Source organism: Echinops telfairi, unplaced genomic scaffold (genome assembly GCF_000313985.2).
Source record: "Echinops telfairi isolate 266 unplaced genomic scaffold, ASM31398v2 ScPeMD7_23;HRSCAF=83, whole genome shotgun sequence".
Taxonomy (NCBI): Eukaryota; Metazoa; Chordata; class Mammalia; order Afrosoricida; family Tenrecidae; genus Echinops; species Echinops telfairi.
Window position 1 is genome coordinate 38,236,472 of NW_022103920.1, and position 24,975 is coordinate 38,261,446.

Sequence of the window (24,975 nt, forward strand, 5' to 3'; positions counted from 1 at the left end):
TAAACCATAGTTTATAGATTAAACAAAAATAGATTAAACAAAAAATAAGGAAGGCCAGGTCATTGTTGTTTGTTCTTTTTGACTCTTTCTTATAAATGCAATGGATAATTCTGACACTTTATCCTTTTACTTAATCTGTGAATACATTTGGTGATACTGAATACTATTGCTAAACATCATCTGACTAAGATTACTATTATTATTGAAGAATCATCAAAGTTTCCAAGCTAATTAATGATTTCATACAACTTAAAAATTTAATTTTGGAAGTAATTGGCTAATGAATTTTTATTTGTAAACAGCCACTATACACCAGTGTTGCTATCAATATGTAACTATGTTTACATGTTCTTGTTTTTCTTAAGAGCTAGAACATAGACTTTATATCTGAGACATCATCAAATACTGTGACAATGGGACTATAATACAGCCTATGTGTGGCATTAAAGAAATCACTGGCTGATCATGCAGTGTCAGTGCACTTTGCTGAACTGAAATGTAAATTTCATCAAACCTAACATGATAACAAATTAATTATCTCGACCCGGTGTAGTACATCTTCCTTCTTTCATAAAGTTCACAGGACTTTCTTAATGCCTTTTCCTACATGATCCTGCAAGGAAAAAAAAAATTAAGTAGTTATGTCAAAGATTAAGAAACATTTAAAAATACAGGATTCTTTTTGTAGAAATGGCACGATGCCATCAGATCTCTAACTTCCTAAGGGGGAGGAGAATTATCAGCATGAGGCTGATGACTCTTATGAAGTGGAAGTCAGACATGCCTCCATCCTCAGATCCTGTTACCAATTCCCAAATCAGTACCTTTTCCAAAACTGTTTCTCTTTCTCTTCTGGATTTGATAATTTGTTGCAATGCCGGACAGAACTCAGGCCATAATCACAGTGACAGGGTTTATTAAATAATAGTTTATAAAATTCAGAATCAGAAATGACTCAAGATAGAGTTCTTTAGTAAAGACAGTTTCTCTACAGTCTATGCCTATGTCTGTAGAAAGGGCTTTCTCAGCCCTCTGCTTCTTGGTCCTGCCTCTGTCCTGCGTGGGTAAGTGTTACAAAGCTCTTTAGCTTTACTCATAAGCCTCCTCTTGCCCAAAGCTGCTTAACTCTCCATGGGTGGTGTGGCAGGCCCACTGGAGCCGGCTCAGTCCCTGCACTGGGAAGCCCTCTGTGCTGTCGTGCTCTGTCTCCTGCTTCTGCTCCTACTGCTTGCAGCCACTTCTCATTGCCTGTGAAGTTACATGCAGCTACCTATCTAATCTCTCGTTCCCCTGCCACTCCCCCTGGGTCTAGGAGGGCCTCAGGACAGGGAACCTGGATGCAAAGGCTCTGCTCCATTCTAAGTAGTGAGATGCCCTCTCTTCGCTTCTGGGACTGGGCCACTGGGTTTGGAAATAAGACTGACCACCTCATTAGGGCTCCCTATACTTTATTCGCATGGTCCACCTCCACGGGCTTCTATGTACATTATCTATAGTATTAGTATGTTATCCTTTTGCTGGGCCAGAAGTGTCTTATTTTCACAATTTCACCTAATCATTTTGTGACGAATGGCTAGAAGGGCCATATAAAGTAATTCACTACATACACTAAAAATCCACTACATACACTAAGAAAAAATTCTCCCTTTTGTGTAATTATTATGATTAATGAAATGTGAAATTATGGCTTGAGAGAGTTTTGCTTGGTAATATGTAGAAGCAAAAATATATAACAATCATGAAAAGTTCACTTCCCCCCGCTTTAGTATGACTTTCATAGGTTACACCAGGAAAAGAAACTTTCTAATAACGTCCCACTGCAACCCTAATTGGGGCTTTTGGCAAGGGAAGAATGAATGGAAATAAAGCCAAAATATCAAATAAACCCAATGTTTTTAGTCTTTAAGACACTTGCCAGTAAAACTGGCTTCTCAAATTATATCCATCACTGATAGTGTTATCAAGATGACTACGATATACTAGAACTGGAGGGAAATGCCCATAATGAAATAAAATACCACAACTGCTGGAATGGCTGTTATTAAAACAACAATAACAAAAACATGAAAAGCGACAGGGGTTGTTTGATAAGAATGTGAAGGAATGGGAACGTCTGCCCATTGTTGGTGAGAATGTAAGATTGTGCAACCACTACTATAAATAGTTAGGTGGTTTCCCAAAAAGGTAAATACAGAATTACTAAGTAACCCAGATGTCATATACCTAAGAGAATTTAGAACAGGGACTCTAACAGATGTTTGCTTCACTGCAGCGCTCTTCCACTTGGGTGGAAACAGCCGACTGTCCATCCAGCAACAGAGAACGGATGCACAAAATGGACTATACATACCATTCAGTCATTGGCAAAAGATGAAGTTCTAATATATGTTACATTATGGATGAACTCTGAAAATACTATGCCAAGTGAAATAAGTCAGATATAAAAGCATAAAAATTGTATAGTCCATTTGATATAAACTATCTAGAACAGGCAAGTGCAGAGAATTAGAAAGCAGACCAGTGCTTGCCATGGCTGGGGGAGGGGCAAGGGGGAATTACTGTTCAAAGGGTACGGAGTTTCTGTTTGGGGTGATGACAAAGTGTTGTAAGCAAATGGTAATGGTTGCACAAAATTGGGAGTGTGATTAATGCCACTGGACTGTACGCTTGGAGATGCTTAAAAAGGGTGAATTTTATATTTTGTGTATATTTTACAATAAAAAATAAAGATCACTTGGACGAAAAGGCAACTGTCTACATCAAAAAAAGAAATATCCTAAAATAGTGTTATTGCTTTATACAAGAAGTTCATCAACGTCATTCTCAGGCTGGGCATTAATGCTTTCGGGGTAGCTTGAATAACAATTTTAAGAACCAAATAGGCAGACAGAATTGAGCGATAAGGCACCATTTTCACATGCTATACATAAACATGTATCTTGCCACTGTAGATAAAAACCAAAGCTTTAAAGGAGTTGCTATTATGGGCCAGTCCCTTAAGTGGAGGGTGGGTTTTGCAAAATGAAACTTAAAAATTGGCAGGTGATGATGAGTTTGTGCTGCCACTAACGTCTAGTGAGTTTGCTTTCTCGTTCAGAATCGAGCCCGGCAAATAGGAAAGGCAAAGACTACATATTTAGAGGGTCTGCTTTCTCATATTTACTAAGTCCCTCAAACAGAAAGGGGCCACCTGGGGAGATCCAAGTGGATTTTAAAAATGCAAAGCGACAAGTGTTTACAGTAAAGAAACCTCTTTCTCCTACTCTGCCTTTGCACCCCCTTTTATTTGAAGTCTTTTTTTCTTTACATCATTTTATTGGGGGCTCGTAAAACTCTTATCACAATCCATCCAACTATCCATTGTGTCAAGCACATGTGTACATTGAGCAGTCTTTTATTGTATGATGATTTCAAGTGCTCAACTTGATAACACTATTAAGTATATCCTTAGGAACTAACGATATAATTGTATTACTATTATAGGTTTCACACTAAAAGTAAAACTCATTAAAAAAAAACCAGATATGGCTTTTAGCACAGATGATCTACATTTACTTTTTTTTTCTCAAATAAGGTTCAGAAAGTGAGGAGCCTACCCATTGGTTGAATCTGCCCACAAATTAAGAGAGCCTGGGAAATAGAGCTCCCTAACTACAAAGTGGAGCAGAGGTGGCAGGAGAATGACTTCAACAATATATAGTCCAGTAACAAGCAAAAGCCAAGATCACAGCGACTAATGACAGAGTTTCGAGAGAAAGATCTCCTAATTTAAGTCACAGCTTTGAACCCTGTCACTTTCTAGCTTAGTGACTTTGAGTAAACTGTGCCCCAGTTTCCTCAATTATAAAATATGGGTATTAAAATACTCAGTTAATGGATTGCTATGTAAAAATAAACAAGTAACAGATTGGAAGCTATCAGTCAAGAGCTTGGTCCATAACACACACTCCACAAAGGACATTAAATGATTTCAATAACCTGGAATGGAAGATGGAAGCAGAAGTGAGATGCAGTGCGATAGTGAGCAAGGCCCAATAGTCAGGGATAGGACCTTCTTTCTTCAATGAAACTGGTATAGAAACTACTTTTTTGGGGAAGGAATTACTCTTAAAAAGATTTCAATTCTTTACCAAGAATGCGTAAGCAACAAGCTTTTGGAAGTGGGGGTTAAGGACTTGGCTTGAGTGAATCTCACTGTTACACGTGTTCTTGAGGGACAGTGGAGGCATTCAGCATTGGCTACTTGCCAATGAAATCTGGGGAGTATCTCTGTGCCTCCTGTATCCATTCAGGGAATTAAACAATTCTGAAATCTTAGCAAAGTCCATGAGGGGTCCCGGCGGCACAGTGGTTACCCGGTGGGTGGTTAACTGCAAGGTCAGCAGTTTGGAACCACCGGCTACTTTGAGGGATAAAGACGAGGCTTTCTGTAAAGAGGTATGGTCTCGAAAACCCACAGCAGCTGCTGAGTTGGAATCAACCTGATGGCAATGAGTTTGGGTTTTTCGGTTGGTAAGTCCACTGGAAGGACACTCATCCTGTGGAGATACTTTGAGCTGACAAATGGGAGAAAGCTGTCCAATTTCTGAGGTCAGAGGCCTCTGAGATGCTTTCTTCACTTCCCATGGTGGATCCTGAAAGATGCCAGTAAATGAGTAACTCCCATCATGTCCTTATAGCACGTGATCAATTTCCGGATTTCTCAAGGGGGCTACAAAAAGTTTGTGGTAAATGGATTTTTTGAAGTCCCCTTATTTTAGATATGAGGAAAGGGTCTAGTCTTTCTGAAAATCTCAGCCCATGGGACTGGGTCCTCAGTGCCCTGCAATTGGCACACACAGGGTCTACACCTTCCTGAGGTTTCTTGCTGTTTTTGCAGCAGGTCAAATGAGCATGCAGCCCAACAGGGAAGGTCAGCGTATAAATGTGCTTTGGACTGCAATGTGACAGGTTCCAAATGAAGGCCAAAGTGGCTACACTGAGGATAAGTCCTTCTTCTTCTTCTTCTTTTTGCCTTTTAAGTCTTTTATTTTAACGCAAAATTGGCTAAATTTTTCATGGTGTTAAACCCATCATCATTTTCCCTTAAGGCCGTTTTCTTCTGGCTTTCTTTAGAAAGGCCTTCTCTCTCCTAAAATCAAACACAGCTTTATCCACATTTGCTTTAGAGACTTGACCTTTTCCATCTTTCTGGAATTCTTTTGTTACAGAGTCTGAGAGAGGATCTGACTTCTTTCCTCACTTGGGCTTTAACAAATTATCGAGCATCATCCTTTCCTGATCCGTGTGAGTGTTTTCCTTTCTCACATTCGAAATAGTTTAAGTCTGCCTCAATGGCTGCACAAGTATGTCTGTTAGGACTTAGCTATTTACACACTTTGCTTGAGGATAAGTCACTCTTGCAGTGTAAATTTCTACAGAGAAAGTGACATTGGGAATAATGACGACGATGAAAACAACAGCAACTACTTCTTGAGTGTGCACTGCCATCAAGGCACCATGCTGAGCAACCGATGCAGTTTATTTAATTCCCACAACTCAGGGCATGAGGCATCATTATTGTTCCCATTTTACAGATGACCAGAGGGCTGATGTAATCTGTGTGGCACCCCACAGTTAATACGGGGCCAAGCATAGTTATTCCAGGTCTCTGTGACTCCAAAGGAGAAGCAGAGTGCCTGCGCCCATGGCTCATGGCAGGCACAGTGCTCGACCCTGGCGATGCAATGATTATTGTAGGGAAATGGGTCCTGGGACTAGGGCTCCTACTATTGTGAAATGACTGCAGACTGTGATTGCTTAAAAAAGAAAACAAAACAAAATCTCACTGAAAACTATAAAAACACAAAGGCGCTGTTATTGAGTCAATCCCAACTCACAGTGACTCTCACAGGACAGAGTAGAAATGCCCCTTTGAATGTAGGAGGCTTTAAATCTTTACAAGAGTATAGCTCATCTTTTTCCCTCTGATCAACTTGTGGGTTTGAACCACTGACTTTGGGTTTAGTAGCTCAATTTGTAGCCCATTACATAACCAGGGTTCCTCTCTAAAAACTATTAATGGCTGCCAAATTCTGAGAACCAATCCAACCTGAGTGCAAAAGCGCATACAGTTCCTCACCCTGGCAAGGATCTGGGATGGAAAGACAAGGCTGCCTCTGGAATGGTCTACTTCGCCCCATCCCTCTTACCAAGAACGTGGGTCCCTCCAGTTCCTCCAACTTTTTCTCACAGGTATGTGTGGATGGGAAGTGATTTCAGATTAGGGGCTGGCAGTTGGAAGCAGAGGGGAGCCAAGGAGCTCAATGTGAATGAAGGGAACTCTTGCTAGACTATCAAAGCCAAACTCACTGCCAGTGAATCAATTATGACTCATAGTGACCCTATAGGACAGCAAAAAACTGCCCCTATGGGTTGCTGAGACTATATCTCTTTATAAGAGGAGAAAGCTTTGTGTTGCTCCTACGGATTGACTGGTGGCATTGAACTGCTGACCTTGTGCTTAGCATTCTAATGTGTAACTACTGCCCCATCAGGACTGGAGGGGGGAAAAGAAACCCCTGGTGCTTGACTTTACAGGTGAGGGAGCTGAGATTTAAATCCTGGCTTTAACAGCACACAGTTGTCATGTGCATCTTGAAAGCTGCCTCTCAAGGAAAACCAAATGTGTAGATGCCATCGATTTCTTCTAACATGACTAAAACATCAGACAGGAGTAGTGCCTTATCAATTTGGGGCATTTTTCAGCATGACTATGACATACATGTTGCCATTTTGTGACTCCATATTTTTGTGTGTTGAGTGACTCTATTTTTGTTTAAAACTCAACTGGAATGCTGAGTTAGGGTGTCAGCAGCTCTTTATGTTATGATTATCTTCATTTCCATGTAAGTCCTAATCTTTAGCCTCTAGTTTTCTGACTTCTCTGATTATTTAAGAAAGCCAAAAGTACAGCTTCTAATTTTAAAAGGGCAAATCTCCTGAGCAATTGATGTAAATAATTAACATCTGAAGATAGGTAAGAGCCAAGAGTGAAGGTGGTCCCCACCTGAAGTTCTGAACGCTCTTTCAGGAGCCGGTCATATTCTTTGGAGAGTCTCTCCGATTGCATCTTCATGGCCATCACATCATTTTGTGCCTTAGAAAGGGCTAGAAAACAGCAAACAAACTGATTTTTAAATTTTATTTGATAACAACTTTACCTTTACCGAAAACTTGCAAGAATTTAAATCAGAAGACCCTTTTAGTCAAATCTACCAATGGTTCATATTGTGCTCCATTTGAGTTACCATATTCTCTTCTCACACTCACTCGCTCACACACACACACACACACACACACCTATTTTCTTGGACCATTAGATAATAAATTCCAGATATCACTCTCTTTTACTCCTTAATACATCACTATGTTATTTCCTAGGAACAAACACAATGCAACCACAATAGAGTTATCAAATTCAGGGAACTTAGTACAAATACAATACTTTATCTATCATCCGTATTTAATTTTGGCAAGCATCTCAATTAGATTTTTTTAATGGTTAAAAAAAGATTTATTTAAGCAAGAATACACAGTCATTATCGCCAAGCTTAATATGAGATGTTAAATGTTTGATCCAATTTTGATTCCTGGTAAGTTTTTCTTTCTTGTCTCTGTCAGTTTTAAAAACCTAATACGAGAACACCAGGGGTCCAATGCCAAGCACAGCCCCTGTGAGTGAGTTCTTGGGAGCAGGCTGGAAATCGGGCTAGATATTTGCTGATCTAGCAGAGGTCCGAATAGCCAAGGCAGCATCTTCGATGGGCCCTAGGCGGTTGGGGTTGATGTACTGAAGCAGATACTCCTGTTTAAGCCGGGATCTTATGGCGCCGCTCAACTGGCGCGGGCTGGGTCTCCAACATACATCGTAGTCAGCGGGATCGAGGGTACTTGGGATTGTTCTTGGGGAACATCTTGGCGGCCACATGTGAACTGCCCTCAATTAGGTTTTTTAAAGTATTTTTCCCCCCTTCTAGTCTAACTAACATCCAGTCTAGATGACATACAAGGGGCTTCAAAATGGTTGTGTTAAATTCCATTGTGCTTTAATTCTACGTTTCTATGAACTTGTGAAGCCTCCTCATTCGACAATGAGTTATCAGGTCTCTTTTGTTTTCTTTAATCTGGAACAGATGAAAGCCCAAGCTCCCTCTGGTCTTTTGCAGCACTGACATTTTATAAAAAGTACAGGCTCCTGAAGAAGACGTAATAAATAAAAGGCCAAAATATGGCAACTCATAAATGAAAAGCCAGACTGATCTTCATTTCAGTGTTACACACACACACACACACACACACACACATATGCCACTTATATACTAATATGACAATGAATCCTCCTTAAGGTATCATATCTGGGGGCACAGCTATCCCTCATTAATTTTTCCATTTCACAGTTACTATTTCCCCCTTGTAACTAAGAAGCAAACCTAGGAGGGTCACCCAAGACTTAAAAAAAAAATCCTTGCTCAAACAATCTTTATCATGTTAATTACAAAATGGTGATTTTCCAACACCATCCTTCCCTCCCACATTTATCAGACAGCATTCTATTGTAAATAAGAGCCTTCCTTTCCGCTTCCGCTCCATCCTTCTATGCATCCATCATCAGTATGGTTCCTTATTTTTCCAATTATTTTAAATTTACTGCTACACTTAACTACGTTGCTATTCAAATTGCTCCCTGTTTGGCCAGCAATAACACCTTTTGACTATTAACCCCCTTTTATTTTTTAGTATTTCTGACTTTCTGCCACAAGATATTCCTGGCTCATCTTAAACCTTCCCTGCCTCTGTCGTGGACGATAGCTTTATTAGAATAGAATTTATCATAAAGATTTGTAAAAACTGATTAAAAGAAAAATAATTTCTATCATTCTTGCTAAGAGATTCGTGAGGATATTTCTCTAAGAACAAAGAAAACAAATTTCTTCTATAAAGTTGAAAAAGAAGTACATTTAAGTTGAACCTATGAATTCATTTTATTGTACTACAAAGGTGAATTAAAATTTTTTTAATCATTTTATTGGGGGCTCGTACAATTTTTATCACAATCCATACACCTATCCATTGTGTAAAGCACATTTGTTGCCTTCATCATTCTCAAGACATTTGCTCTACACTTAAGCCCCTGGCATCAGCTCATTTTCCCCCCTCCCTCCTCACTCCCCCTTCCCTCATGAACCCTTGATAATTTATAAATTATTTTGTCATATCTTACACTGTGCAACATCTCTTCACCCACTTTTCTGTTGTCCGTTCCCCAAGGAAGAGGTTATATGTAGATCCCTGTAATCAGTTCCCCCTTTCCACTCCACCCTCCCTCCACCTTCCTGGTATCCCCACTCTCACCACTGGTCGTGAAGGGATCATTTGTCCTAGATTCCCTGTTTCCAGTTCCTATCTGTAACAGTGTACATCCTCTGATCTAGCCTGATTTGTAAGGTAGAATTGGGATCATGATAGTGGGGGGGGGGGGGGGATTAAAAATTTTTAAAGTTTACTTTCTTATCTAAAATCTCTACCCTAAAAGATTTAAAATTTCAGAATTCCTAAATGCTACATATGTAGAATTGTATCTAGAAATATTTTAGGATTGCACGATATGAAAATGATATGTGAAGCACTAACTACACCAGAGTGCAGGAGAGAGGACTCTAGATCAAAGGGATAAACCCGTTAACACCTTGTCATTTGATCCCCCCTCTGAGGCATGTGCGTTCGATCTGTTTTTCAACATTATGTCTTTTTTTTAAAAAATTTCATATTGGGGTTTATCTCTGATGTATTTTGTCATTGGGGGTAAACCTCTTGAATTTTAATTATATGCTTTTCAGTCTATGAATCCCAGGACTGATGAACCAATAGAGACAGCAAGTAGAATAAGGGTCCCTGGGGGTATGGTCAGGAAGGGGTGGGGTGGGGAAAGGGGAGCTGATATCAAGGAGTTCAAGAAGGAAGAGAATGTTTTGAAACTGATTTGGTAGCAATTGTGCAATACTGCTTGATGCGACTGAACTAAGGAATGGTGAAATATCTGAGTTAGCTCCCAATAAAGCAGTCTTGAAAAAAGAAGCACTGACTAAAAGGGCAATTTAAAAATGCTAATTTACACATCTTCAACTTTCTGACACCCCTTCTACATATTTTACTTATTAGCTTTTTCCTTAAAGGAAGTTGACTTTGATGTCCAGTTTTTACTAGTGTGTGTGTATATCACAAACATTTTAGTAAAAGAGTCTAGTATCTTTTCATTCAATTTCCCCCTATTTTTGAAGCTCTCTAATGCAGGTGGCTTTTAAAGCATTACCTCAGGGTGGGGACATAGAAAAATGGCTACATATTAGCTTGCGTCTATCAAGAAACTAGTCATATATAGCCCTAAAAATTGAAGTCCTTAAAAGTAAAAATACACACACACACACACATCCATGTGTTTTATAGGTCTATATAAAAGCTCACATATATAACAACAAATATAGTTGTATAAACAATGTGGTTTGTCTTTCCTCTTGAGAAGTCACCATACAGACGTAAAAAAACCTTTTTATTGTGAATTATGTGAAATCTTAGAGCAGATCATTGGTTTTATAAGCAACAATTCAAACACATTATTTTTCATATGTGGGCACTCTGTGTAAATGTTTATAAGTGCACTCTGTATCACTGTTTTATAGATAGCATCGCCAAAGAAAACATTCAATGTTGAAAATATTCTACATCTGCACTGTTTAAAATGCTGGACACTACTACATGTAACTAACTATCAAATACATTAAATGTGGCTACTGCAACTGAAGTGAATTTAAAATTTTGCTCAATTTTACTTAAATTTCAATGTACACAGCGACATGCTCATTACTGGATACTTCTACTGGATAGTCCTGTGTAATTTGCTCTATGTTATTATATAGCTCCATAGTCTAAACTAGTTACTGAAGATGGAATTTGATGAATGTAATGTGCTTATTATCACTTAGTAAAGGGTTGTTCCTCTTCATGCATAGGGGCTCCCTACAGGAAGTTGGAAGCCAATAAATGGTAAGGAGCATGAGCAAATTCAGGCCCTGGAGCCAGGAAGGCAATACACCTGGGTGGCCCCCAGACTAGGTCAGGTAGGCTTAATTCAGCAACAGTGATCGTGCCTTCCAGCTGAAGGCCCTAAAAAAAGCAGGAACCAGGAGACTACCCTTATTTTTTAAAATCATTTTACTGGGGGCTCACACAATTCTCATCACAATCCATACATACATCAATTGTGTAAAGCACATTTGTACAATCGTTGCCTTCATCATTCTCAAAACATTTGCTCTCCACTTAAGCCCCTGGTATCAGCTCATTTTTCCACCTCCCTCCCCACTCCCTCATGAACCCTTGATAATTTATAAATTATTATTATTTTTGTCATATCTTACACTGTCCGATGTCTCCCTTCACCCACTTTTCTGTTGTCCAACCCCCAGGGAGAAGGTTATATGTACATCCTTGTAATCGGTTCCTCCTTTCCATCCCACCCTCTCTCTACCCTCCTGGTATCTCGACTCGCACCACTGGTCCTGAAAGGATCATCTGTCCTGGATTCCTTGTGTTTCCAGTTGCTATCTGTACCAGTGTACATCCTCTGGTCTAGCCTGATTTGTAAGGTAGAACTGGGATCATGATAGTCGGTGGGGGGGTTGGAGAAGAGAAGCATTTAGGAACTAAAGGAAAGTTGTATGTTTCAACGTTGCTACACTGCACCCTGACTGGCTCATCTGCCTACAGATGGGCTTTGGGGCCCCACTCTCCACTCCCCCTCATTCACAATGATATGATTTTTTGTTCTTTGATGTCTGATACCTGATCCCGTCGACACCTCGTGATCACACAGGCTGGTGTGCTTCTTCCATGTGGGCTTTGTTGCTTCTGAGCTAGATGGCCGCTTGTTTACCTTCAAGCCTTTAAGACCCCAGGCGCTATATCTTTTGATAGCTGAGCACCATCAGCTTTCTTCACCACTGTTTCTTATGCACCCATTTGTCTTCAGCGATCATATCGGGTAGGTGAGTATCATAGAATGCCAGTTAAATAGAACAAAGTATTCTTGCGTTGAGGGAGTACTTGAGTGGAGGCCCAATGTCCATCTGCTACCTTAATACTAAACCTATAAATATATGTACATAAATCCACTTCCCCTTCATCATAAATATATATACATATGTACATACCTTTATTTAGACCTCTATAAATGCCCTTTGCCTCCCAGCTCTTTCTTCTATTTACTTTGACTTTTCTCTTGTCCTACTATCATGATCAGCCTTCAGTAATTCCTCTTGGTTACATTACCCTTGGTCACACCCTACCAGGCCTCCTGCACCCTCCTCACCACCGAATTGGACCACTTGTTGTTCCCTTGTCCCTGGGTTTGTTAACACCACTTCCCTTCCCCCCACCTCCCTCTCTCCCATGTCCCCACGGAACTATCAGTCCTGTTGTTTTCTCCTCTAGATAGTTCATCCAGCCTATCTTATTTAGACAGACCTGTGGATATAATAACATGCACAAAAACAAGACAGATCAAAACAAAGCAACAAAAGAAAACAAAACAACAACAAAAAGCCAATTACAAAACAACAACGAAGAAAAGCCTGTGGTTAGTTCAAGGACTGTTTGTTGGCCTTTAGGAGTGTTTTCCGGTTCAGTCTGATGGAGTACCAAGCCATGGCCCAAAAGTCTATTTTCGGTATTCCCTGGGGACTTCATTGCTTTGTTCCCCTTGCTGTTTTGTTGGACGCCCTTAGTGTTTTGCCTCCGTGTGATGGGATCAGATCAGGCGCAATTCCCACACTGTGTCTCCAGTGTTGTCCCGTGGAGGGCTATGGGTCAGTGAGGGATATTGTATCTCATAGTGGGCCGGCCCTATGGTCTTCTCTGTGGATTGGCTGCTCTGAGTGGGAATGTTGTCCAAAAGACTTGGTGGGCCAGGATGTGCTCCACTCTCTCTTCCTCCCCCTACATTTGCTCCCATGTGCTCTGATCAGACATGCCCCTCTTCCTGAGCTGCAGATTCAGTGCTGTCCTCTGAAATAAATTCTTCTGGGAGGAGGGTCAGGTGTCCACATAGTTGACATTGGGGCTGGGTCCTCAGACCTCTCCACTGGTTCCCTACTCCATGCCGGCATGTTGTATTCACATATTGGAGCACCGGACCACCCTCTTTTCCAGCTGCTCCTCCACAGCTCCGCCTGGCCCCTCAGGCTACCACGTGGGTGTGCAGTGCCATGAGGATGCTTGTTTTCAGTTACTGTAACGCCTAGAACTTCTATCCTTTACCAAAACCCACCTGGATCACAAACTAGGCTTTGGCATGAATTCTTTCTCATGCTAAGCCAAGGACTGAGGCATTTCCCACCAAGGAATTTAACAATTCCACATCTTAATGATATCTGATCTGACTGGTCTATTGAGGGTTTTAAGAATGTGGGTCAAAGGAGCCCTGGAAATGTTGGTCAGGAACATGTATTGAAGAGGGTTTTGTCTTAATGCTAAAAATAGTCTATAGTTAGGGTTAGGGAAAAAAATTATATATATAAAAAAGGAAAAATAGCTGATACTTAATTTTGACATGAATTACTTAGAAATGAAATGTCAAATACCAAATGCATTAGTTCCTTAGTAAGACATCATTTTTCTGATGAGTTGTTAGAAAATGAGTGTGCTTAGGAGACCAATGAGTTTCCTGTAGTATCAATCTATAAAAGAAGCTGGGAAACCACTTTAGGGCCCATTCAGAAGTTCCTAATCACTATTGGCAGGAAGCTGTAACAAAATAACTGTCGGCAAATCCTGCTTTTCTGTCACTTACCCAGCTAAAGTATGAACTGTGCTTCTTTTTGTTTCATGTTCCATTGGATATTAACAAGCCTAATGTTTACTATCTTATTGAATTTACTCTACTTAAGGGGAGGGTGACTCTAAAATTACAGTGTTGTGTTTGGAGGTCTTGTATCTCTTCCTGGCACTGCATCTGTGACAAATAGGTCACATAAACCTTCTATCAGATAGCTGAATTATTTTATTCTGGAACAACATATGTAGAGAGGAAGCATTACTAGACAAAGACCTGGGGTGATTCATTCAAATCTACACTATTATTTCAATTTTTTTTTTCACCTGCAAAAATGGGCTGGCATCACTTGCCAGCAACTTTATGGAAATGTTGAGATATTTCATGAGCATAGTGGCTAGATTCAACTAGAGACTAGATTATATGCTAGTGAGCAGGGATTTTTAAAGACACTAGAACCATTAATATAAACAATAATATAAACAATAATTCCACTATTAATGTCACAATGACACAGACGAAAGCCAAAAGCATTTGTATAAAATTATACCTAAATCAAACTTATATTCATGGAGCTACTTGCACAGTGGGAGGAGCTGCTGTGTACTATTCCACTGTTAATTCTAGCAGAAGAGGAAGTACGCAGCAGCTGCTAAGCTCTGTTTGGAAATGGCAGAGACATTTTTAGAGGCACTGGTACAATTGCTCATTGTACAGTAGCTTTAAGAATTGAACCAGGGTCTACAGGGCTGATCAATCCCAACTGTGTGGGAACCCCACTCCCTGTACCCCCAGAAGAAGACACTTCAGAGGACAGCACCGAAGCTACAGCTCAGGGAGAGGGGCGTGTCTCAGGGAAGGACAGAGAGTGGAACACATCCTGGTCCACAAAGACCTGAGGAAGATATTCCTGCTGGAGCAGCCAATGCAGAGAGAGGAACATAGAGCTGGCCGTACCACGAGACACGACATCCCTCACTGACCCATAGTGCTACAGGGGACAACACTGGAGACACAGTGGGCGATAACACTAAGGGAGTGCAAAAGAGCAGGAAGGGGAGCAAAGCAAGGAAGTCTTCCAAGAATACCAAAAAGAGACTTGGGGGCCAGGGCGTGGCACTCCATCAAACTCAACTGGAGAGCACTCATGAAAGTCAATAATTTATAGGCTTTCCTTTTTTGGTCATTTTTGTTTTCTTTTGTTGTTTTGCTTTGCTTTGTCTTATTTTTGTGCTTATTATTGTCTCTGCATGTCTATCTAGATAAGATAAGTGGAATAAACAATCCAGAAGTGAAAACAATGGGATTGATGGTTCCGGGAGGACATGGGAGAAGGGGAGGCTGGGAAAGGAAAGGGGGTGCCAACAAACCCAGGGACAAGAGAAAAGCAATTTATCTAAAATCGATGGCAAGGAGGGCATAGGATGCCTGGTGGGGTTTGATCAAGAGCAATGTAGCGGAGAGGAATTACTGAATCCTGAAGGAAGGCTAAACATGATAGTGCGACACGAGGAAGTAAAAGGAAATAGAGGAAAGAACTAGGAGACAAAGGACATTTATAGAGGTCTAAATACAGGCATGTACGTATGTAAATATATATAGAATGATAGGGAAATAGATCTATGTACATATATTTATAAGTCAAGTATTAAGGTAGTAGACAGATATTGGGCTTCTACTCAAGCACTCCCTCAATGCAAGAAGACTTTGTTCTAATAATGCCCAGCATTCTGTGATGCTCACCTGCCCCACACAATCGCTGAAGACAAAATCGGTGCGTAAGCAAATGTGGTGAAGAAAGCTGATGGTGCCTGGCTATCAAAACATATTGCATCTGGGATCTTAAAGGCTTGAAGGTAAACAAGAGGCCATCTAGCTCAGAAGCAACAAAGCCCACATTGAGGAAGCACACCAGCCTGTGTGATCATGAGGTGTTGATGGGATCAGGTATCAGGCATGGAAGACCCAGAACAAAAAATCCCATCAATGTGAATGAGGGGGAGTGTGGATTGGAGACCCAGAGCCCATCTGTAGACATTTGGACACTCCATTAAGGAATGATCACAAGGAAGAGACGAGCCAGTCAGGGTGCAGTACAGCACCAAAGAAACATACAACTTTCTTCTAGTTCTTTAATGCTTCCCCTGCCCCACCTTCCTGACCCCAATTCTACCTTACAAATCTGGCTAGACCAGAGCATGTACATGGATACAGGTAAGAGCTGGAAACATAGGAAATCCAGGGCAGATAAACCCCTTAGGACCAATAATGAGAGTAGCGATACCAGGAGGGAAAGGGAAAGGTGGGGGGAGAAAGGGAGAATCGATCACAATGATCAACATATCCCTGCCAGGGAAACGGACACCAGAAAAGTGGGTGAGGGGAGACATCGGTTGGTGTAAGACATGAAAAAAAAAATTATCAAGGGTTCATGAGGGCGGGTGGGGGAGGGGAAATGAGCTGATATCAAGGAGAAAGAACATGTTTGAAAATGATGATGGCAACCTATGTACAAATGTGCTTGACACAATGGATGGCTGTATGGATTGTGATAAGAGCTGTACAAGTCCCCAATAAAATGATTAACATAAAAATAATTAAACCAGGGGAGTACATTTTTTTCGCTTGTGAATTTTCCATACATTTAATCCTCCCCCCTTAATTTATTTTCATCTTCTTTTTTGAGAACTCAAGAGTGTGATACACTAGACTATTCAAACTCACCGACGCTGAGTCAGTTCCCAGTCATAGAGGCCCTAGAGCTGAACTGCGTCATGAGTTTCTGAAAAGGTACTCTCCCTTTGAAAGGGAACAATGTCTAGACTTCAAAGCCACAACTTACCTGGAAAGTAGACAAAAACATCTGTTCAGTAATAACAAAGCAGGGTTTGAATTATATCACCGGTTTTATTCTTGCAAATGCCTATACTGTCAGGATCAGACAGATAGGTGTTTTTTGTTATTTACTACTTTCAACATGACCCTTCTCTAGAATTTATTTTGTACAATGAATAGTTTGAATTGGCAGTATCTTTAAAACTACTTGCTATTGAGTGAATACATCAGTGTTTGGAAGAAAAAGTAAAATTTTCCAGAAGGAAATTAGAAAAACAGCAACTTAAAGAATAGAAATCAATGACACATTTTAGCTTAAATTCAACAATCTGTATCTGAACTCATCAACCTCCACGACTCCCATGTTTCTCTTCTTGAATGTTTCACAGTAAATTGCCCCTCATCCATCCCCAGTGAGCGAGCTTAGAGCCCCAGATCATTCTAGACTCCTTTGTCTTTTAACCCCACATCCATCTGTTGGTAGAGTTCTTTAATTCTCCTTCCTTCATCTCTCTCCAGTCCACCCGCCCTAATGCCACCTTTGTTACCCCTGTCCTCCTGTCTCTCTCCAATTTTGAAATAGACCCTTTACCTAGTTTCTCTGCGATTTGAATTCACCAACCACTGTTCTGTCCAAGTGATTGTTTTCCTGCTTAAAAACTCGCCAACAAGGCCAGCAAAAGGTAAGCATAAAAATGGCCTGAGGTTCTTCATGATGAGTACAGGGCTAACTTCCAACACTGCACCAGGCACAGTGAACTCATTACAATACCTCAAAAGTGCCACATTGTTTCCATTACATGCTACTCATTTGGTATAATACAGGTCTTCTCTGAGTCATGATGTATCTGCTTACCAGGACTCTGAAAGAACTACTTTGGTTTTGGTTTTGTACATCTTTTTATTGGTAACATGTGTGCTACATAAGATGTTCCCTTGAATGGTGGTTTAGGGGCGCTTACAGGCAAACTGCTTCATAGCACTGGCTGCAATCCCCTCAGGGTAGTAACTCTGCTTGCCTTCCTCACGGGCTCCCTGTTGGCCTTCCTCTGTCTTTCTTGTTCCTTTGCACATTCTGAGATTTGTCTGGGGGCAAATGGTGCCTTTTTCAGCTCTGTGTGATTGACTGTACTACAGAATACTCGGTCTCTGGGGTTCTTATTCACTTTATGGGCTTTTTTTTACCTACAAGTTGGTTCCTGAGGGTAAATATGTAGTACATACAATGTTGCAGTGCAAAGTTTGTTGATGTTACCGTTCAGATATTCAGTTACCCATGTTTATCTGTGATACTTCCAAGCCCCAAAGACAAATAGCTGGATTAAGAAACTGATGATAAACAGCAAAATAATGAAAACTAAAAAGAAAAAGAGCAGCATTCAACGAACGTCTAAACTGATTTAAGATGATGCCATTAGAATGGAGCCCTCTCATAAACAGGTAATCCACTGCACTTCTAGTGCAGAAATGGCATGAAGGCATCCTCACCTGATCACCTCTAACTTCACGGGCAGAAAACACCACCATCAGCATGAGGCCAAGGCTGATCCCTATGAGGTAGAAGCCAAACATGCCTTCACCCACCAACCTTTTTACTAATTCAAACTCCAACTATCCCCAGCCGACACTCTACAGGTCTCTGTTTGGTTCAGTCATTTCACTGAAATGGCTACAGCGGACTTATATACAATGTATAGAGAGTTTTTGGTGAGTAACAGGTTACAATTAAGATCAGAAACACCTCAAGATAGTTCTTCAGTAAAGACTGCCTCCTCACATCCCCTTAGCCTCCGTTCTGCACAGCAAGTGTTGTAAAATTCTTGGAGCTCTTTAAATGGCCCAAATGCACTCTATTCCAGCAGCAAGCCTCCAACTTAATGACACTCAGCTTTCTCAAGGGCTGGGAGCACTGTTCTACCGTATGCTGGTCTCTAGGTCCTATTGCCTCTGCTCTTTGCTGTTGCTTTTCACTATTTCCCAACGCTGTTACAGTTTCTGGTTTCCTGGATTGAGGAGGTTTGGTCCAGGGATCTCAGGTCTGAAGGACGCATTTCATTCTTGCCTCTTCTTTCTTGATGGCAGTGTGAGCCTCTTTATAACCACTGGGATTTCTCATGTTTAGCTGGTCAGAATGGCAAACTAATCAATTCTCAAAATAGGGGTTCATGTACCTTACCTGGTCATACCTCAAGGGCATAATGTACTTTGTTTACATGATCAGATAGCTATCCAATCTCATGGTAGCAAAAATACTTCACATTTGCGGAATTCCTGTTAGTAACAACTACAGGTAATGCTTACCTATGTATTATTGATTATGAAAAAGCACTCCACGATGTCGATAACAAACTATGGATAACACTGTGAAGAATGGGAATTGTCAGAGCACTTCATGTGGAACCTGTACTTAGACCAAGTAGCAGCCGTTCAAACAGAATAATGTGATGTTGTCTGGTTTAAGATCAGAAAAGATGTTTATCAGATGTGTATTCTTCATTTCCCTGCCTCTTTCATTCTCTCTCATATCATCTAATTAAAATTCATCCTGCAAAACATCAAGAAGTCTGTCATTGTCTCCACTCTTGGCTTTTACTTAACTTTTTTTTAAAAAAACATTTTTTTGTGTGATTTAGAAGGTTTTATAGAGCAGATCAGTTTTACACTGAACAATCACCACATTCTGATCCAACTCATTCATTCCCCTCTATGTACCATCACTTATCCCACTTACTCCTGTGTTTCCTGTTTCCATCCCTCACTCTTTCCCAATCCTTTGAACTTTGTCCTTGGGTAAATGTTGCCCGTTTTATCTTAAATGGCTGAATATTCAAAGGAAGGGTAAGTTCAGTTCCAGAACTGAATGGTGAGGGCCATAGTGTTGGGGGTTCCACCAGTCTGTCGGACCAGTAAGTCTGATGGGTTCTAATGGCATCCATCCTGAGTTCACCTTCATCATAACATTTACCATGCTCAAGTGCAAATCCATACAGCCCTACCAGAACATAAACTACTTAAGGAAGAGAGCTATTTCTTATTTCTGGGTCCTGAGCATGCAGCATACAGTAAGTGCTTAAAAATAGTTCCTTGTTGAAACTATTTATGTTGAGTTGAAGTAAACATGAAAGGACAAATATAATTCCACTTACATAAAATATTAAATAGGCAAATGTATTGAGACAAAGTTTACTAGTGGTGTGTAGGGCAGGGCAGGTGGGGTGGGGTTATGGGTAGATATTGCTCAGTTTCTGTTAAGGGCAACGAAACATTTGGAATGGTTAGTGCTGATGGTTGCAATAACAAGGTGAACATAAGTAATGCCGCTTTATTTGTACATGTACAAAAGGTTGAATGGCAAATGTTTTATTCTATTTTACAACAGTGAAAAAATACAATGCTAAAAACGAATTCAAACGAACAAAAAATAATGCTCCTTGTAAGAAGGACAGAATAGAGATGAAAAATACAAGCTTAAGTATATGAAAAATTTGCTTGTGTGGAACCAACTCATTTCCTGACAATATGATAAATGAGAGGTTAAAAATAGGAGCTGTTACTTTAGTTAGATGATTAGAATCTTGGCTGCAACTAAAAACAGCTATATCTTCAATTTAAAAAAATTCAGGATAGCTAGAGTCACAAAGCAAACATACCAATGTTGAAAGATCTTGATGAAAATAGACTCATGTTACAATTATCTCGGACTCACCTAGGTTTAAAAAAACAAATAAACCAAAAAGCTGCAAAAAGCCAACACAAAGTATCCAGTTGAAAATCCAAACACTGATTCTTGGACTATACAGGAAATACATAAGCTTAGAACATCATGTAGTGCCCAAAGTAAGGGCATGCTCAAAAAACATGAGCAACAAAATAGCACTAATGGAGATATGGCAAAGGGACAGAGGAGGCAACCAACAGAGCTTCTAATAGCCAAAGCTGGGATGTGATCCAATCAATAAATAATGCAGCCTCAAATTATAACCCACAGTATCAAATAACCACCAATGAGTCCACGTCGATACAAATGAATGAATAAGACAAATCTCCTTGCAGCAGAATTCTAAATAATTTCTCAAGATATTCCCCCCTCGAAGAAGTGGTGCTTAATTCCCTACCTTGACCATGAACTGCAAATAGTGACTTCCTTCTGAAGATTAAGAACTTACTGCGCTGAAGGTTATGCTCATGGTGGCGGACAATTTGCAAAAAAGAAAGTGAAAATGGTTGAACACAACTTGAAGAGTGTAATCTATGTCACAGAGGTGTACTGAAAATTTCAATACAATATTATGTGTTGTGTGTACATTACAGTAATTAAAAAAAAAATTTCTCCAGGGGAGCTGATAAAAAAGAGCACACAAAGAAAGAAAATGTTTTGAAAATGATGGTGGCAACAATTATACAATCATGCTTGACTAAATTGAGCTATGGATTGTTATATTATCTGTAAGAACTCCTAATAAAAATGGAAAAAATAAATATAAGGAAAAATAGTATCTTTATAATGGAGAAGCCTGCTATCAATCACCTTAGTCAAGCGATCAAACTTACCATCACCAGTACTGAGAGAAATCTACAGCACATGCCTCTTGATATGCTGCACTTGGAAGAACATAACATCTTATCTGTGGTATTCTTGGTCAAAGTGTACAACCTGAGGCAAATTGTGAGGAAACATCAGACAAACCTTTGTTGAAGAACATTACATTCTTCAAACAAGTCAATATTATGATACACCCACACAAACAAGAAGGATGATGAGTTACAGTGTTACAATGAGGAAGTGAATGTATTTTCTGCTTTTTTGGAGCAGTGGGTATAAAGTGACATAATTGAAGCAATACAAGAACCTACATTTTCTTAATGCAATCTAAATAAGGCCTGCAATTATTACATCATTGTTAATTTACTGCTTATGTCAAAGCAAAATACACGTTTAAGAAAATGTCCTTTTCTAATTTTTTATTGTAGTAAACACACAGGTATCAGGCATTTGCCATTTCAACCATCTTCACACGTACAATATAGTGATAAAAACATGTCCTTATTCTGAGGGGCCGGCTCCAATCCCAACTACGTGGACATCTTCCCCTCCCCCGAGAAGAATTTGTTTCGAGGACAGCACTGAATCTGCAGCTCCCGGAGAGGGACATGTCTGATCAGAGCACACGGGAGCAAATGAGTGGGGAGGAAGAGAGTGGAGCACATCCTGGCCCACCAAACCTTGATGAAGAGATTCCCGCTCAGAGCAGCCAATCCCCAGAGAGGACCTTATGCCCAGCCCAACTATGAGACACAACATCCCTCACTGACCCATAGCCCTACAGGGGACAACACTGGAGACACAGTGTGGGAATTCCGCCCAATCTGATCCCACCACACACTTATCAAGGGTTCGTGAGGGAGGGCGGGCTGGGGAGGGAGAGGGGAAAATGAGCTTAAATCAAGGGCTCAAGTCGAAAGAAGATGCTTTGAAAATGATGATGGCAGCATGTTTACAAATGTGCTTGATACAATGGATTATTATGTGGATTGTAATTCAAGATATATCAGGCCCCAATAAAAGAATTTAATTACAAAAAACCCCATGTTCTAGGTTGTATGCAATATTAACTGAAGGATTTAGGGTGCAGGGACATTTGTTCTGCACCTCTTTTTCAACTACTTAAAAATATGTATGTAAGTGTGAGGCTGTTGAATCATTTGGTACAGTTCTTCTTAATTCCTACCAAATGACTGGGCTGCTGCTAAATATCAAATGGGTTCCAATTCACAGTGGCCCTATGTGTAAACAGAATGAAACACTACGCTATTCTCACGGTTTTTCTGTTTGAGTCCGTTGCTGCAGCGAGTGTGTCAACGACTCCCATTGAGAGTCTTCTATTTTTGCTGTGCTTCTACTTTACCAAGAGTGACATGCTTTTCAGGGTACAGACTCTCCAGATAACATGTCCAAAGTATATGAGAACAAGTTCACTGTCCTCGCTTCTATGAAGCATTCTGACTACTTCTTCCAAGACAGATTCGTTTATACTTCTGGAAGTACATGGTGATTCCAATATTCTTCACCAGAACAATATTCTTCAGTCTTCTTTGTTCAATGTCCAACTTCCACATGCATATATGGCCATTGAAAACACCATGGCTTGGGTCAGGTGCACTTTAATCCCTAGAGTAACATCCTTACTTTACAAATGCTCTAAAGAGGCCTTGTGCAATAGATTCACCTAATGCAATGCTGTGTCTTTTGATCTCGACTGCTGCTTCCATGAGCATTGATTATGGATCCACAAGCAAAATGAAATCTTGACAACTTTAATCTTTTCTCCATTTATCATGCAGTTACCTATTGGTTCAGCTGTGAGGATTTTTGTTTTCTTTGAGTTACAATACATATGGAAGGCTGAAATCCTTGACCTTCATCAGGAAGTGTGCTAGGTCCGCCTCACTTTCAGTAAGCAAGATGGCTCAGTTGAACAACCGCTTCTTCGCCCATGTAGTTTTGCATGAGCACAATGATCTGGAATTCCCATTCTTTACAAAGCTGTGTAGTTTGTTATCAGCCACACAGTGAAATGGCACTGACTAGGTGAGAGCATGTAAATATGACGTATGAAACTCTAATGTGGGGATTAGTCAGTTTTGCCATTTCACTAGACATAAAGTGACCTATTTCAGAATCAGGCACAGGCAATCTCGTGATCAATAAGAAAGAAGAGCCGAAATAGAGTGCATCATTTATTTGCACACTAGGTTCTCTGCATGGAGAGGCAGCGGCAGCAGCAGGAGGAATATTGGCATGAGATAGAGTGGTGGGTTTCCCAGCTATTTCCCAAAAGAAGCAATGTTGAGTGCTTTCAGGCAGGAGGCTTGCTTGCTTGCAGATGGGTAAGCCTTTGGACATTTCCCAGCGCTAAGGGAGCTTTGTAACACTGCCTGCAGTGAGAGACATGCATGTGAGCATAGATGTGAAGAGGCCTTGTGGACAATATAACTATCTTTATCATTCCAGATCCTAAATAACTACCCTAGCAAACCCCATGATCATGAGTGCTGTCTGTGCATTCAATTAGAGAACCAACACAGAAGTAGAGTGACATAGGGAAAGCAAGTGCAAGCAGAGTGGGCCTGGCCTTATCAGGCCCCAGGGGTCTGAGGGGGTGTGCACCATGGGTAAAGGAAGTGAACCAGCTGTCTAAAGGAGAGAGACGGTTCAAGCTGTTCAGGAAACATACCTCTGAAGGGGAAAGGGTTCTAAGAAGGAGAGGGGTCCCTGAGTGGCACAGGACCTGAAGGTTCAGGCAGGAGAAGAGGTGGTAATCCCAGGACAACGGAAAACATAGGATACAGGGATCAAGAGGGCAGAAGAACACTGTGACCCAGAGAAAGTTAGAAGGCACTGCCCCATAGCAGTAGCCTGTGGTCTGCAGGATCCTCTTCTGCCACCTCCATTTGAGCATTGACTGCAGGCAAGCTGCAGAAGGGGCCAAGGACGCTCAGCATGTCAGTAAGTGAGGGTGTGTGTGTATGAGACATGCAGATGAATATGCTCCTGCACATATACTTACTGCAGGAAGGGCATGGAGGCCACAGCTCATCTCCTTTCTGTGGTCTAGTCTCTCGAGTCATTTCTAGCCCTTTCCCTGACTCTTCACCAATTCAACTGAGGTGCTAACCATAAGATTAGTGGTTCAAAGCCATCAGCCATACCACCAGAGAAAGATGAGGCTCTCTGCGCCTATAAAAGATATACAGCCTTCTAGGAGGGTGGAGGGAAGGTGGGGTGGAAAGGGGGAACCGATTATAGGGATCTACATATAACCTCCTCCTCGGGGGATGGACAACAGAAAAGTGGATGAAGGGAGATGCCGGACAGTGTAAGATATGACAAAATAATAATAATTTATAAATTATCAAGGGTTCATGAGGGAGGGGTATCAGGGAGGTAGAGGAAAAATGAAGAACTGATACGAAGGGCTCAGGTAGAAAGCAAATGTTTTGAGAATGATGAGGGCAACAATGTACAAATATGCTTGGCACACAATGGATGTGTGTATGGATTGTGATAAGAGTTGTACGAGCCCTCAATAAAATGATTTATTTTTTTAAAAAAGGTGTAAGCCTCAGAAACCATAAGGGGCAGTTGTACTCTGTCCTACAGGGTGATGTTGGAATCAGCTCCATGGCAATGAGCTTGGTCTTGATTTGTGAACATTGTAAATGGAGAAAAATCACACTCACTGCCACTGAGTCAACTCTGACTCATAGCAAAT

The 24,975-nt window shown here is 40.7% G+C and overlaps 1 protein-coding gene across 1 annotated transcript in view; it reads right to left on the bottom strand.

Annotated features, from left to right (window-relative positions):
- Positions 1–256: 256 nt before the first annotated feature.
- Positions 257–24,975, bottom strand: part of LOC101659830 (B cell receptor associated protein 29) — a 74,808-nt gene continuing 50,089 nt past the window's right edge. Inside the window, exons 7-8 of the mRNA XM_045288892.1 lie at positions 7,049–7,149; positions 257–613 (exon numbers count right to left, since the gene is read on the bottom strand). Of these exons, the coding sequence (XP_045144827.1) occupies positions 578–613; positions 7,049–7,149 (137 nt within the window). The 3' untranslated portion in view covers positions 257–577. The remainder of the gene's footprint in view (positions 614–7,048; positions 7,150–24,975) is intronic.